Genomic DNA, 16,281 nt, shown 5'->3' on the forward strand with positions numbered 1-16,281 from the left:
GCTTAAGTGGGGAGCCAGTTCATTCTGAAGTTCGTGTAAAACGCAACTTGGGATGTTGTCCGGTCTCATGGATGCTGTGTTTTTGGCTTTAGAGAGTGCAGCTTTTACCTGCATAGTTGTCATTACAGGGACTCTGCATTCTTCCTGTATAGATATGGGCCCTTTAGGGGGTGCGAGGGGGGGGTAAAGTTAGCACTGAACCTATCTGCCAGGATGTTGGAAATATCAGTTGGTTCTGTAATTTTTGTGCTATAACTCAGAGCAGATCTGGTGTTGCCATCTAGATTCTTGATATAGCTATAGAATGCTTTGTGGTTGTCCTTGGATTTATATATATATATATTACACACACACAAATACATATACTTCCAAGGGGAATTAAGACATACATGGCAGTACAAGGATCCATAAAAAACAAAATCCAAAGGAGCCGCTAAGAATTACCACAGAATACTTAAAAAAACATTTCCCAGATTTCAGAAAAACTTGCACGATAGACAGAAGGGGATGCAAGACTTAATGCACAGATAGACTTCCTACAGCCTATCAATCTTCAGGATCTAAGTAGTATGGGGGAACAGAAAAGAGAATTAAAAATATAACTCTGGTAAATTAGTTGTAAAAACAAGGACTTCTACTGGACTAATTAACAGAGCTTCATTTAAAAAAAATGAGAGGTAACTATGCCCATAATATTTGTTATTTTTAAAGTACAGTTTTAGTACTTATTAAACTGATGTGTGCTACTTACTACATGGCAATTAGATCCCTGCAACCATATAATTTTCCTGAGGGACAACAACAAGTTTACTTGGTGTCAACCTCAACTGATGGGTTCGGATCAGATCCTCCGATCCGACTCGGCCACTTTCTTTTAGTCTAGGATTTTGCTCTCGTGTTTCTCCCTTTACTCATAATGTCCCTGATCCCAGCTTTACCTCAGATCAAGTTTGCCATCTTCTGAGCTATGTTAGAAAAAAGGTAATATATACAAAACACTGATAAAAAGAGAGGTAATAGAACAGAACAGAGGCTCAAACAGGAATAATGGTTCCTGACAAACTCCATCAGATCATTTCCAAAGCCTAGGATGGGTAAAGGTGGGAGGGAAGTTGAGGAAGAATGAAAATGGACAACACAGATGCATAGTTATGCTAAGTACCTAACTTAAATATCTGATGTTGTCATTTTCATTCATTCCTCAATGGATGGGACAGAGGCCCCAGCTACAGTAACCTTGGATGGCCCTCATGGAAGGATATTCTGGAATACCGCAGAACAAATGTAGCTCTTTTCCTGGAGATGATGTCCAATTTATAATACGCTACAAAGGTATGAGCTTTAGACCAAGTGGCAGTTGCACAAACATCATCAATAGAAGCTCTGGACCAAAAAGCAGATGTAGCCATTGACCTTGATGAATGAGCTCTTGGTTGTTCTGGTAAGGTCAAACATTTTAGGGAACACACATGAAAAATACAATCAATTATCCATTTGGCTATTGCAGCTTTTGAGACAGGCCTACCCAATTTGTTCTTAGCAAAAGAAACAAACAACTGATCAGTCTTTCTAATATCCTTCATTGTATGAAGATAGACCCGAAGTTGTCCATGTACATCTAATGAATGAAGCATGTATTCTCCTTTGTTCTCAAAATTAGGGAAGAAAACTGTCAAATCAATGACTTGATTGATATTTGCTTCTGATGGAACTTAGGGTAAGAAGGATGCGTTTGTATGTAAAGCAACTCTGTCCTTATGGAAAGCCAAATAAGGCAGAGTTTTGAAGAAAGTAGTTGGAGTTCAGAGACTCATCTTGCCGAAGTTATGGCTATGAGAAAAACTGTTTTCCAAGAAAGAAATTTGAGCTCCACTTTTGGAGAGGGTTCATAGGGCGATTGTATTAGACTCTGTAAAACCAAAGTAAGACTCCCAAGGTGGTACAGGGTTCTATAATAGGTGGCCTACATAAAAAGGTAGTCTTAAGAAAAGTCTTACATGGACTAGATGATGCCAAAGGGAAGGCATAATCTCTGACATGAAAATTCAAAGTATCAGCTAAATGAACTTTAATAGCAGAGAAACTGGCCCCAGTTTGGAAAAGAAATGTTAGAAGCTCTAAAACAGAAGAAATCAGACCAGAGAGAGGATCCAGATCTCTCTGCTGAGCCCATAAGGAAAATCTCTTCAATTTACTTTTATAAATCTTTCTTATAGAGGGTTTCTGGGATGAAAAAAAAAATTCTTCGAACTGGACAGGGAAGCCTGGAATGTTTAGCCATCATTGGAACTGGAGAAATCATGCAGTCAATTTGAGGCCTGGAATGTCCAGATGAGTCGAGCCTGATGGGTGTGAAAGAAGATCTGGGCTAGGGTCCAGTGTCCATGGAGGACATATTAGATGAGACCACAGGAATGGTAACTAAATCTGCTGAGGCCAGAAGGGTGCAATGAGGATTACTTTGCGCTTCAACCTGAAAGCTTTCTGAAGAAACTAGGGGATTAAGGGTAGGGGAGGATAAGCATAAAGAAGACCGAAAGGTAAAATGTGGACTAGAGCATCTCTTGGTGACTGACCCTGAGGAGGGATTAGTGCAAAGAATCTGCTGCACTTGTTGAGGGGAGATGTGAATAGGGTGCAGTATGGTTGATCCCACTTGTGGAAGATCATATTTGCTACTGACTAACAGAGACCACTCATGAGGCATCAGAACAGTCCTACAGAGATAGCACATTTGATTTCCATGGAATGTGCATTGCTATAAGAAAATGGTTGGATGAGATTGCCCTCTGCCAAACTCTCACTGCTTCTCGGCAAAGATTGTAAGATCTGGTTCCCCCCACCCCATTTGTTGCTGTACCAAACCACTGTCATATTGTCTGTTTGAATAGCAATTTTCCCCAGATCGCTCTCATCTCCATAACATGTATATGCAACTTGGCCTCTACTGGGCTCCATGTGCCTTGAACAGTCCATCCCAAGCAATACCCCCCACCCGTACTGGGGGTTGCCTGTGGTAAGCATGGAGCTGGGTGGAGGAAAGGATAACGGGGCGGACCTGGCAACTCTGGATGGATTGCATCCAGCATACTAACGAATCTTAGCATACCCTGGACAGTTTTACTGGAAATCGTAAAGTTTGGCATAGAATGGACCATTGTACTTGTAAAGTCCACTGAAGGATCCTCATGTGAAAATGAGCTGTTATAATCAATGTGATTGCAGCAGCCATCGATAACAAAGCTCTTAAGACCAGTTTGGCTGAAGGAAAAGGATGAGACAGAACCTGATTGACATGTAACCTTAAAGTAAGTATTCTGTTCTGTGGTAAGAATGCTTGAAGAGTCACTGTGTCTAGGCAAGTCCCTATAAACTTGAAGGCTTGTACTGGCTGAAGTTTGGACTTGGCAAGATTCATGGTGATACCTACAGAGTGAATTAACTGAAGAAGATAGTTTCTGGCTGTTATCAATAGATGCCTGGTTGATGCAGTGAGAAGCCAGTCATCTAAATAAGGATATACCCTAAATCCATGCAGTCTTAGATGAGATACAATCACTGCCATACATTTGGTGAACACCCTGGGGGCTGTGGTGAGACCAAAGAGCAGGGCTCTGAACCGATCATGACTGGCTCCCAGCTGGAAGCAAAGGAATATTTGCTATTGTTTGTTTTTATGTGATAATACACATCCTTCACATCTACAGAGCACATCCATTTGCCTTTCTGTAGCAAGGGTAAAAAGTAGTGAACCGTGACCACCTGGAATTTGGAGGTCTTTATTAATTTGTTTAGATAACTGAGATCCAGGATGGGTCTCAGGTCCCATTTTCTTTGGCACTAAAAAGAACCCTGAATAAAAAATGGATCCTCTCTGGTTTGGTGGGACCTCTTGGATGACTCTTATCTAGTAGCTTTTGAATTTCTAGGGCTGCTTGCTCTTGATGATTGATGATTGGGTGGAACATTAGGGATATTTGTTCTTATTCTCTGTGGATTTCATAAAAAGCAAATAAAATATCCTCTGGATATGCTTTTTTTGCACCCATGTGAATTTTGTGATGGCTGTCCAGGCTTCTGGTTGCAAAGATAAGCATCCCCTGACAGACTCTAGAGAAGAACAGTCAGGCGACCTTTCAGGAATGCTGGAAGGGTCTGTCCGAGAAGAAATCTCAACACCCTTGACTTTGCAGACCCCCTTTGTCGCATGGGCAGCATCTTCCTTTATTGTAATTATTTCCCCCTCTGCCCCTGGGGGAAAATTCTCTTTGTGAATCTTGAAAAGCCCCTTGAGATTTCCAAAACCACATTTTCTTACCATCACAATGATTCCTGAAGAAGGATCTCTGCAGGGTAGAAAAACGGACTCCTGTGGCAGATACGGTATTTCCATCTTGTTCACCACAGGGAAGTGCATCTTTGACAGTGGACCCAAAAAGGGAAGATCCATTAAAAGGAGCACTGATGAATGATGCTTTAAAGGGCTCTGCAAAGTCACACAGGTGCATCCAGGCATGCCTCCTATTGGATATGACTGAACCCATGGCCTTGAGGAACCTTCAGTCATCTGAGATATTAACCTTATGGATGTGTTTGATATGGACTGTAGGGTGGCCAGTCTCAAAGAATAAGCTTTTTCTTCTACCACTGACATAGACCCACGGGGCGAGGTAGAGAGCTCCTTTATTAAGTCCTGTGCTAGTAAAACATGCCAGGTAATTCAGCGATCATTTAGCAAAAGTCGCTGATGCATACACTCGCTTTCCATATCTGTCCAAAGCCCTACATTCTCTGTTAGAGGAATGGACAGTTGAGCTCTGTTCCACAACTCCTTTCTTGTGGCGGCTGCAACAACCATGGCAGCTACAGGAATACCCCTGGACCAATGTTGTTTATCTAGTAATGCACTGAAGATCTTATCTGGGTGTTTACAGATGGGATCTATGGAATCCAGCTCCTTCCATGCCCAGCGGGAGACAAGGTCGACAAGCTCATCCACAGTGGTGTAACCCAAGATGTAGCTGGGTCAGACCCAAAAGCTTCCAGAAACAGATTCCTCCTGAGAAAAGTTCTGGGAAGACCATCCATCTTTTTGGCGCAGGACTTCTAAAATGTCTCCAAATTAGACATCTTCAAGTGGAGATCTGGGAGCCCCTCCCCCATCATCAAAATCAGTGTCCTCTGTCAATGATTCCTGGGGGAACTCTAAATGTTTCTTTTTGCACTGTTCCTTCTGAAGAACCTCCTCAGTGGGATACTCTGCACAGGAGGTGGAAAAAAGGGGAAGTCTCTGTGCAGGGACCACCTGGAAACTCTTACAGGTTGGCTGTCCCTGTGGAAGTAAGATGATGAGACTTAGCAGTCAGACCCAGAGGAGGGATGGGAATAGGATCCAAAGAGGTGATAGTTGAAAGATCTCCTGGATAGGAGAAAACCCTTTCCACTACCTTGAAGGCAGAATATCCAGGAGAAGAAGAAATCAGCCTCCCTGGAGCCAAAACTCTTAGATCAGCCAACACTCCACTCCCCCAGGGTTCCGCCCCCAAGGATGAATGGCTCTGAAAACCTCAGAGTCACAGGCACCCCCCCAGTACCCGAAGCCGATGTTTTGGTTCACAGACTTGTTCTGCTTCAAGACATTCAGAGCAGAACAGATCAGGGAAGGAGTCAGAGTTGAGGAAGGTAACATTCTCAGATCTGACACTTCAACTCTCGTAATTTTCAGATCAGACAGCTCCAAAACTACAGGTTGGATAGGAAAAGGGATCACTAAAGGGTGTTAAGGTTGCAGACTCACAGATCCAATGGGGGACAGAGCCTGAAGGACCCCCATCTGGACCTGAGCTCTAAGAAACTTTCTCATTGTCCGATCCACATCATATTCAGAAAGACTCCAAGAAGACCTGATGGAGGAGGATGCTGAGTGAGGATGAGAATTATTTTTAGGCATCTCTTGCAAGAAAGAGGCCTTCAATCTCAGAGACTCTGTCTCCAGACAGAAACACGGAGACTGGATCTGAGGGGACCTGCTTGGTCATGTGACCAGATCCATCAAAGCTGGATCCAAAACCTTTTTCGCCTTAGCGGTAGTAGGGTTTGATAAGGTCAGATCCGAGACCTTTTTTATTTTAGATGGCTCCGAACTTGGAGTGGAAGGAGGAGATCTGACAGGGGAGCATTTTTTAGACTCCCTGGTCTCTGAACTTTTCTGACTTCTCGAGAGGGTTTGAGCCCCTGAAGCAGAAGGAACTGCAGATGAAGAAGCAGGTAACATACCTTTCAGAATCAGTTTATTACTCCTATTGCTTATCGCCCTGGCCTTGAAACCTGCAAAGATTTCAAAAGAAATCTGAAGATGAGCAGGGTTTAAATAATACACGAACTCCCTGTGGGCATAAGAATTGGGTATCTTATGCCCAGAGGAAATGCATTTCTTGAAATCAGTTGGCTTGTCTGCCATACCAGAAAACAACATTAAGCACTAAGAGAACAAACTAACAAAACGAAAAGAGCTGTAAATTTCTTTCTTTTTTTTTTTTTTAGTGAAAGGAGAAAGAAAATACCAACAATAGCATGATAAAATTCTCTCAAGAGAGGTAAGAAAAGGGAAAGGCTATCAACGATGGTAGAAAAGAGTCTACACCAGTAGTCAAAAAAGTTCTAATGAAATTTTACACTAGCTCTAAAAGGTAAACAGAGGAATAGCATAAGGAAAAGAGATGTAGAAATAAAATCTCCAAAAAATATCACTCACAATAACTCCCAAATCGAGAGCACAAAATCCCAACTGATTGCTAGTGTAGCAAATGAGATCTGAAGTAAAGCTGTGATGAAGAGCATTATGGCTAAATGGAGGAGCTCGAGAGCCAGATCCTAGACTGTAGAAGAAAGTGGTCGAGTCAGATCAGATCCAAACTCATTCTTTGAGGAACGAATGGAAATGACATCAGGTCAGAGACAAACACATACTTCCAACATTTGCTTTAAAGACGGGGCACAGGAATGTGGAAGGTATTAAATGAGCAGAAAGAAGATAAAATGCACTTTTTTTTTTTTTTTTTTTATTATTATACAGATCTTCCCCATTGTAGTGGGTAAGCTTCTCAATGGAGAACATCAAACATGGCAAACAGCAGCTAGTAACTGCAAAGTGCTGATAGGTGGAGCTAGGCTGGGAGGTGGGAAACACAGGAAAAAGGCTAGATTTCATTTCCTGAGTAAGAGGAATGACTGAGGAGGTAAGTAATGACACTCCAAGAAGTTTCACCGCTGTCTGAACAGTTAATTAACCTGACCTTTATGAGCATCTGTGAGGACAAATTAGAATTCCCACTTACAACATAAATGTATTAGAGGAGTAATTTAAGAATATAGAAAATTGCAGTAAAGTAAAATAAAAGGAATATGCAAAGTATGACAAAATATAGGCATCTATTTTTAGGAAACAAAAAAGATAAAAATTTCCTTTGGGACCAGGACAGAGACTTAAGAACAAAAAAAAAAAAAAAAAAAAAAAAAACTATAGTATAAAACAGACCACCTCACTTTTCTCGAGTCCACTTCACTTCTCTGACTGGAAGAGGGAGACTGTTGTAACTGAAAACAGACTTCAAAAAGAAGAGAGAAAGAGAAAACAGTAGACAGCGTAGAGAAGAAATTGATAGAGTTTGCACTGGAAAAATGTGCAACATTAGTTGAATGCAGGAATGCCTACTTGGAGTGCTTACTCCTAAACAGGAAGACTCAAGAATGCACAGGTGGACAAATTTCACATAGTTTTACTGGTTAAATATAGTTTGTGAGGAAAAGACAAGAGGGGAGTGCAAAAAACGGGAATGGTGAAACAAACATACAGCAACACATTTGAGGGAGTAAAAATGCAAGCTTAAAAAATTATAAAGGAAAAGCACAACATAGAAAGGTTAATCATAAAATAAACTCACTCAACAGGGGAAGAACACACACCAGAGATGGGAGGAAAAAATAACATATTCCTTAAAAGTGCAGCACAAGTAGTAATACTTCATGAAATCCACTTAAATGTCCCAGAACATAAGAAGCCAATTAAAACAGTGGAAATGGATACAGTGCACAGATTTTTTTTTTTTTTTTGGGGGGGGGGGGGGGCACCAACTGCTTGAGGATGATCATCCTGGAGAGGAGGCCAAAAAATAAATTCCTGGCTCAGGGTAAGAACAGTTTCATTTAACATTAACAAGGCCCCATCAGTCTGTGTCATAAAAACAGAAAACTATATATTTCAGTAATTAACCTCAAGGGCTAAGGAAATGAAATGGAAAACACACTAACATTTTGGAGAATTCCCATGAAGATTTGCATGTTCCTGCTTATATCTCTGCACACCTGATGTCTTCGGCTGCTGTCCCCTGCTCCCGACTTCTTGCTGATTCAGTTTTCTGGACTGATAGCTACGCCCAGAATCATTCTTAACTTCTTGAGGTAGATTCGTCATCTACAAATGAGAGAAAAAAAAAGAAAGCAAACGTTTAAAAAAAAAAACAATCTTTTTTGAAAAAAATATGTATCAATTAATAGATGGTCATGTGTGGATATGACTTTTTGCTTTATCTAGCAGGCAAAGAATGAAGTATCCACTCCTGTAAACTACTGCCTGGATGTTCAATAACAAAACTTAGTCCCATAACATCAAAAATGTGATACTACTTTCATCAGCAATGAAACGACAGAAAAGGAGGATCCTTTGCATTTCCCTTCAACAATGACATGCACCTCTATTATCTTGAAGATGCCTAATGGCGGTAGCATAAAAATGAATTTCACCACCAATACTGACTTTCTAATGACTGCATTAACACAAACAAAAAAGACCCCAATAGTGGTGGGAGACTGGCAGAATCTGAACTACAACAAGGGAAATAAAAATTGATTGTTAGTAGCAGAATCCTAGAATGTAAACCGCAAAAATCCAAGCACAATGATAAGGTGTAATGCCTTAATTGTCATTAATACTGACCAAAACCAGCAAGGGCAGTGGCTGTGAATGCACTGAATTGCATACCTTAATCCAACAGGAAACTGTGAAACAAACTCATAAAAAGAGAGTGAAATGTGTAAAGGTGCACAGAAAAATGAAGTGGTCAACTGGATGGGCATACACCTGTTAGGGAGAAAAGGGCAACAGTGATAAATGAGAAGCAGTTATAGGTAGAAGCTAGGGAGGGCAAACAAAAAATCTGACTGGCATATAAATAAAATTAAGAAATTGGGATTAAGTTGAAAAGACAACTTTCTTTACAATATGGGCCATGTGGTTCAAAACAGCTGGGATACAGTAGAATGAAATACACTTAGTCCCATATGAAAACAAGAATGAAGCACTTGTAGAAAACTATCTCATGCCAATCCTAGTATTAATGGAAAAGATTTGTTATACAGAAATATACAAATACCAGTTGTTAGGTACTTAAATCAGAAGGATGTTCACCTATACTGTCTTCCCAATCCTGTGTGTACTTTCAATGAATTCAAATCTCTTCTGTCACAGGAAGAAATCAACATTTTTGACCAGACTCTCTCAAAGCTGACAGCCAAATGCACAATGGAGTGGCGGACCCTAGCTCTCAGGTTCTTGACCACAGCAGAAGGAAAGAGAGTGTTCAGTGAATAGAAGATTTTAAATATGTCCACAAGGTAGTAAGACTTGCACTCTGATTATTATTCAATGAAAATCTAGAGTAACAGTATGTTTCATGAGGTTAAACTCAGAGTAAGGATTTTTAAATGACAGGCAAAACATGCATCTTCCACAAGTGTCCTGGGTTGACATCCTGTGGCAGCAAGGACACTTATGAAAGAGAGCTTGTAGTAACTAGATGCTAAGACTATTTTAAAACTAAATAATCTGATAAAAAAAAAAGTGTCTTAATCAAAGACAAATGAAAAACTTGAAACAATTTTTATTTACTTTTGTTGACCAGGTTAGCCTCTAAGTCACTATTTACTTCCAGAGAAAATGTTCATACTGACTAGGAAAGATTTAGCTAGGACAGCGGGGAAATTCCATACACTAGGATTCAAAGAAGTGCAGGGAAGAAACAATTGAAGTATTTGCATAGGATAAGAGTTCTACAGTCTAGAAAAGTCTTAGAATGACAAAGGAGGTCTATAAAGGACTTCCTGATGCAGGGAGAGAGAGAGAGGCAGTAAAGTGAGGTAGGAGGATCAAACAGCCTCATGAAGTACTGCTGATTGTCTGACAATTGAAATTTCACACAAAACAGTTTTAGAGGACTAAAAACAAAACAAGATGTTTTACAACAAAATGATTTATGCTAGAACAGTTTCAGGATCAATAAAGTGATCAGCTTGACAACATTAAAAAATGCATTCTCTTTGACAAAGTTAAGATCCCACATGGAAAACTTAAGCCAGTAGATTTTTTTTGGTCCTGAAGTAAGAGTCATGAACACATTATGGGGAGGAACCTTTTTATGACACTGCATTTGCAACTTTTGCTATGAACAAGGTCTTGTCTTTGTTTGAAAAAAAAAAGAGAGATCAAGTCCTGGTGCAATTTTTCTGACTACTAATGCACTTACTAAAAGAAAAAATTCTTATGCCTGCCTCCTTGGCATAGAAGGATGGCACCCTGACTGTGACCCAAGCAACTGGGGCTCAATTAGCCAGGCAGACAGGGAAAGAGATGAGTGAGGGGTATGGCCTCCTCGCTTCACCCAGAGGATGGAGAAGACTGCATGTATTCGAACGCACACTGAGTTAGTGTGGCTTCCCTGGTGAAGATGGGAAAAAGCACCACTAGTGTTTCCCCACAGTGGCGCATGACAGCCTCTACAGTCAGCCTTTTGCAGATCCTTTCTTGGTGTTTCGCCAACTGCATACAGGGCATAGGGTGCAAACAGAGAAAGCTAAATCATCCTGAATGGGTGCCTAAATGGTGGTATTTCCTAACAGACTCAAACGGGGAGTGAATGGGCAAAATGATCGGAAAGATGCTGGCAATCTTGAGGAAAAAGATAGATTTGCTGAAAGAATACTGTGAAACTATGGCTTCTTTTACAAAAAGGCAAAACTCTGTGGGAACTTGGACAGGTTGTTGGGAGAATACAATTAATTTAAAATATAATGATAATGGTTTAGCGGCACTGCAAAATACTGCTCATGAAAAGCAAAATAGGGGAGCTGTTTATTCACACTGCCCTCTCTTAGAACTGTTACCCATATGATGTTTAACACCATTTTTTTAAGGTGTGTCCTAGAAAGCAATATGAGACTAGCAGGGAATAGGGCTATTAAGACAAGCTCCACAATTAACTCTACCAAGGGTTAAAGAAGGGACATTTATTCATGTACACTATGGGAATGGCATGATGAATTTGTATAAGATGAAAAAAGTATCTGCTAATTAAAACAAAATGTTGGCATTAATGTTTTACAGAATGATGAATACTACTACTGCATGACAATAATGGTGGGCAAGAAAATTCTGTGGTGGTTTATCCGAAGAGGCAGAAAAATGACAAGAGTATTGTAGTAACTAAAATGTATGAAGTTTTATTCAGTTTAATTTCTCCAAGTCTTTTGGGCTTCTATTACCATGAAGGGAATGGACTCCATTCTTAAGTCATAGCATAGCATGATTAAAGTTTATAAAATTAGTATTGTTTCAATCTTTGATGTTAGCCAAAAATGCTCTTTGCAGCACCTGCAATGTGCACAGAATCGACTCTTTCGATCTACTCCTCCTCCCATTCTCCTCTAACAGTGACACTTCTTGCCTTAATTGCTTTACAGTTAGCTTACTAAAGGATGTGGAAGATGTTTCTGAAGTAAAAATTGCAGAAACAAAAGGAAGGAAAAGGAAAACCAAGTTAAAAGATGGGAGTTGTGTTCACTGGACTTATTAGTTAATATAATTAGCTTGATGGAACATGTTAATGTAAGCTAGCTTTCACTAGCTGAATGGCTAAAGTCTCAAAGACATGATATTATATGTATTCAAGACTGCAGTCCTGTTTCTGAATACACAGGTATTTTTCAGTATAGACAGGGGAAAGCTTTGTGGCATAAAGGTACAGAAGTTGTTATTGGGCTTTGTATTTTATTTAATACAGATAGAAATGTCAAGCTCTCCAAGATGGCTACACATTGATTAACAGCTTATTTCTCTCTCTCTCTCTCTCTCCCAGTCTGAAAACAGAAACTCAGCACAGAAGGCCAGTAGAGTTGTGTCTATGGGTAAACTTCAGTAACTTGACTACATAACTGCACTGCCTGGATGCCAGTAATAAAGAAATACAGAAGACCTGAAAAACTCAGCTACAAAAAGTGAGAAACACTGACTGGGGGAAGTCCTGCAGCTGTTCAGCAAAAGCAATGTAACCTTCAGACATGACTTCCAATAACCTACAGGAAGATACAAGACAACTGTATACATACCTGACCTGGCTAAACTAAACAAAAGAGTGATGAAGTACATCAACACAAGCAACAAAAGGCTGGGGCAAAAATGGAAGAAGCTTTAAACAGATATTCAGATGAGATGATAAAGCTGCAAAAAACAAAGGTTGAAATGAAGAAAAGGCTGGCTGAATATGAAACTGCTCAGAAAGAGATGTTTAAAAAAATAGAATTAGAGGACAGAGCATGTAGGGATAACTTGAGATTTTCAGCTATACCACATAATCTGGAAGGAACAGACTGCATTAATTTTATGAAAGCACAAATAAGCAAATGGACTGGTATTCCACAGCAGGAGTTGTTAGTTGAAAAGGCACATCCTGTGTATGCTCCAAATAAAGGTATAAGAAAGCAACCTAGACCTTCAGTAGTAAAGATGCCATCCTACCAGCAGAAGGAGTTGAAACTGACAAAACTGTGGCAGAAGAACAAAATACTTGTGAGAGCAGAGTGTTTGTGGAGAGCGATTACTCACTGTACACCAGGCAGAAGAGGAGTAAATTAACTTCAATATTCAGGGAATGTCGAGATGCGGGTGTGAGATTCAAACTGCTGTAGCCAGCTGTCTTTAAAGTAATCTTCTATGTTGTATACGCGTTTTGTGGATGACATTTTTACTGTATGGAATGATGACCTTGAAAAATGTAATATATTTTTCAACTACATTAATACAACAAACTTATTTAAAAGTTTACTTCTGAGGCCAGTACATCTAGTATTGCATACCTAGACATACTTCTATCTAAAGACACAGAAACAGCCAAATTCTCCACCCGGATTTATCGAAACCCCACCTTTTCAAATATTTACTTGCATTTTTCAAGCTGACATCCCCCCCAGCAAAAATGTGCTATAGTCAGGGGTCCGTTCTTAAGGGTAGCATGGATGGTGTCCGGGTTTGATAATTTTTTGATGAATGTGAGACAATAAAGGGTATGTTTCTGGCTAGAGGTTACTCCCTTGGTATGGTACATCAACTAATGTATGAAGTAATTAATAAAAGAGAAAGGGGCTTTTTTAATCCAGTTTTAAGTCACAGTGAAACATCAAGATCTGAAATTGATGCATCAGAAAGTGATTCTATGGCTAACAATATTACCCCTTCTAGTGAACTTAACATCCCTGCATCTGTACATTATCCAGTACAAAATACAAACGTTACTAGATCCTTTATCACAATTTATAATGCTGACAGTGTGACTACTAGGAGCATTATCCAGAAGAACTGGGCTATTCTAAGGGAAGATAGACACATTACTGAAAAAGTGGGTGATACACCGCATATAATATACAAGAGGAGTTGTAATTTTAAAAACACCGTGGAACAATTTTAACAGAACATCCACACATAAGAGTAACACAATTTATCATATGTCTAAATGTGGATGCTGTTCCATCTGCCCCTATATTTTGATGGGTGAACAGTTTGTTATAAAGAACTTGACATTTTATATAAAAGGAGCATTTAACTAACAGGAGGGGTAGCATACGCTGCACTCTGTTAACACTGCCCCGTTTCCTACATAGGCAAAACCGAGAGCAAGTTCAAAGAAAGAATTGGTCAACATCTACACAACATTAAAAAAAGGAAAACAATGCCCTAGCCAAACACTTAATGGAATGGCCAGACCACATTTTTAAATTTGCAATTATGGAAAGGGTAACCCCTAGTGAATGTGGTGGCCCATGGCAACGTAAGTTGGAAGAACGTGAGTTATACTGGCAGCTCACACTTAATGCAAGTTCTTGGCCAGGGATTAACGAACAGATTTCTATTAGCTGTCTTTTAAAACTAAGAGCTTTAGGAAAGATGATATTGCTACCTTTATCAGACACAGTTTCTCAGTATAGCATTTACTATGTAATTATTGCTCTTGCATTTATATGATAAAAGAAAGTTTTACAAGTTGATGTATTCAGATATTCCGCCTTTAATTTTTCTTTACTTCAGTTTGAACTTATTGAATATGTTGCCTTAATGCATGATTTGTTCAGGGGATTCGGCTGTCACATGATTTAAAGTTGATCACATGATTTTAAAAGACAACCTGCTGTTTTTGGAACCTTCCCTTATAATAAATGCACTGCTTGTAATTATGTGGTGTGTTTTTTTTAAATTATCAATAATGTTAGGTTTGTACCTAAGGGAGTGTTCTCATGTAACAGCGGTGGAGTCATCTATGTATTGAGATGTCCATGTAATTTATTTCACAGGACAACACGGAGGGACTATGGCTGACCAAGTTTGCAGATGACTGGAAGCTGGGAGCCATTATTAACTCCCCAAGTGATGTAGATATCCTACAGAAAGGCCTCAGTGAGACCAATGACTGGTGTTGACACTATGGCCTTAAGCTTAATGCCAAAAAAATGTGTCATCATCCCCTTTAGGAAAAACTCAGTTCCCACTAATTACCACATCGATGGGAGCCCAATGAACACTGAAGGTGTTATAAGAGATCTGGGGACACAGGTTGACAGCAACCTCTCCTTCGACCACCACATTGCCACTGTGGTCAGAAAGTCCTTCTATGTGGCACACCTCATTACTAAGGGTTTTGCATCCAGGAAGAAAGAGGTCATCATCTCTCTCTACTCTTCCCTCATTACGCCAATCATCGTTTAGCATGTACCTCACTAGACACATGCAATGACTGGAAAGGCCACAAAAGTACCTCATGAAGAGGATCCTAGGCCTTAAACACGTCCTACACGGACAGACTCAAAAACATCAGCTATGGTCAATCTCATATTGTCTACTAACAGGCGATTTCTGCTTGACTTACAAAGCCATGTCTGACCCAGCTCTGTTAGAAATGCTACATCTAAAGAAATCCCAATCCCTCCACACCACACACTCCAGAGACCTCAACCTCATTACCATAATCAACAGAACATGCTGGAGGGACAGGTTCATAACCCAGAGACTGCCCATGCTCTGGAATAGAATTCCCATACATGTGAAACAGTGCACCTCACTGGCCCTCTTCAAGAGAAATCTAGAGAAATCTCGAGTGGATGGGAAACAGAAAATTCACCCTGGAGATCACTCCCATGGTACTACTTGATAGAGGCACTGTGAACCAATGTTGGGCGGCATGATGCCAGGACACTTCTATGGGCTAGGCTTGTAAAGGCTCCAGGGACATTAGCCTACTACACACCTATGAATCTGTGAGATGAAAAGAGCATTTAAAGTGACATTATTAGAACATGTTAGGGACATCAAAAATCAAACTGAAGATAAAATTGCGGTGTTGCACTTTAAGGAAAAACATAACATTGATTTTTCACTGTTACAGGGCAGCATTTTGGAATAAATAAATTTTAAAATGGAAGGTGAAAGTATATTAAAGGAACATCTTTTATATAAAGAATCTGTTTTTACTTTAAAATATGGTACATTGATACCTACTGGTTCGATTTGTGAGGTTAAATGGACATTTTATTTATTTAATTGTATAATGGAATAAATGGTTCATCTAGTTTGTATATACATTTTTTTTTGTGATGAGCCTTGTTACACCTTGAAGGTCTTTGACCAAAGTGCTATAGAATATTAAAGTTTGGTTTGGTCTGTAGCTTGTTTGATTTGATTTTTATTTTACTGTGTGTATTTTTTGGAGGGTCTTTTTTCATGGCTACAGACCCTAGTAATAACATACCATGAATTTTACATGAAGAGGTAGCCTATACCACAGGGGCTGTTGGTACAGTTGGTGTTTCTGGCAGCTCTCAAAGAACTATGTAACAATACATCCATTTGGATGTTCCACCAAATGAGGTATGGACTAATGGATTGGCGAATGACTGACTGACTGA

At 39.8% G+C, this 16,281-nt stretch overlaps 1 protein-coding gene across 1 annotated transcript in view; it reads right to left on the bottom strand.

The window, feature by feature from the left end:
* XRN1 (5'-3' exoribonuclease 1) overlaps positions 1-16,281 on the bottom strand; it is a 2,408,514-nt gene that overhangs the window by 442,386 nt on the left and 1,949,847 nt on the right. The window contains exon 39 of the mRNA XM_044071018.1: positions 8,311-8,473. Within this exon, the coding sequence (XP_043926953.1) occupies positions 8,311-8,473 (163 nt within the window). The remainder of the gene's footprint in view (positions 1-8,310; positions 8,474-16,281) is intronic.

This window comes from Protopterus annectens, chromosome 5.part0 (assembly GCF_019279795.1).
Source record: "Protopterus annectens isolate FY-2018-M chromosome 5.part0, PAN1.0, whole genome shotgun sequence".
Taxonomy (NCBI): Eukaryota; Metazoa; Chordata; order Ceratodontiformes; family Protopteridae; genus Protopterus; species Protopterus annectens.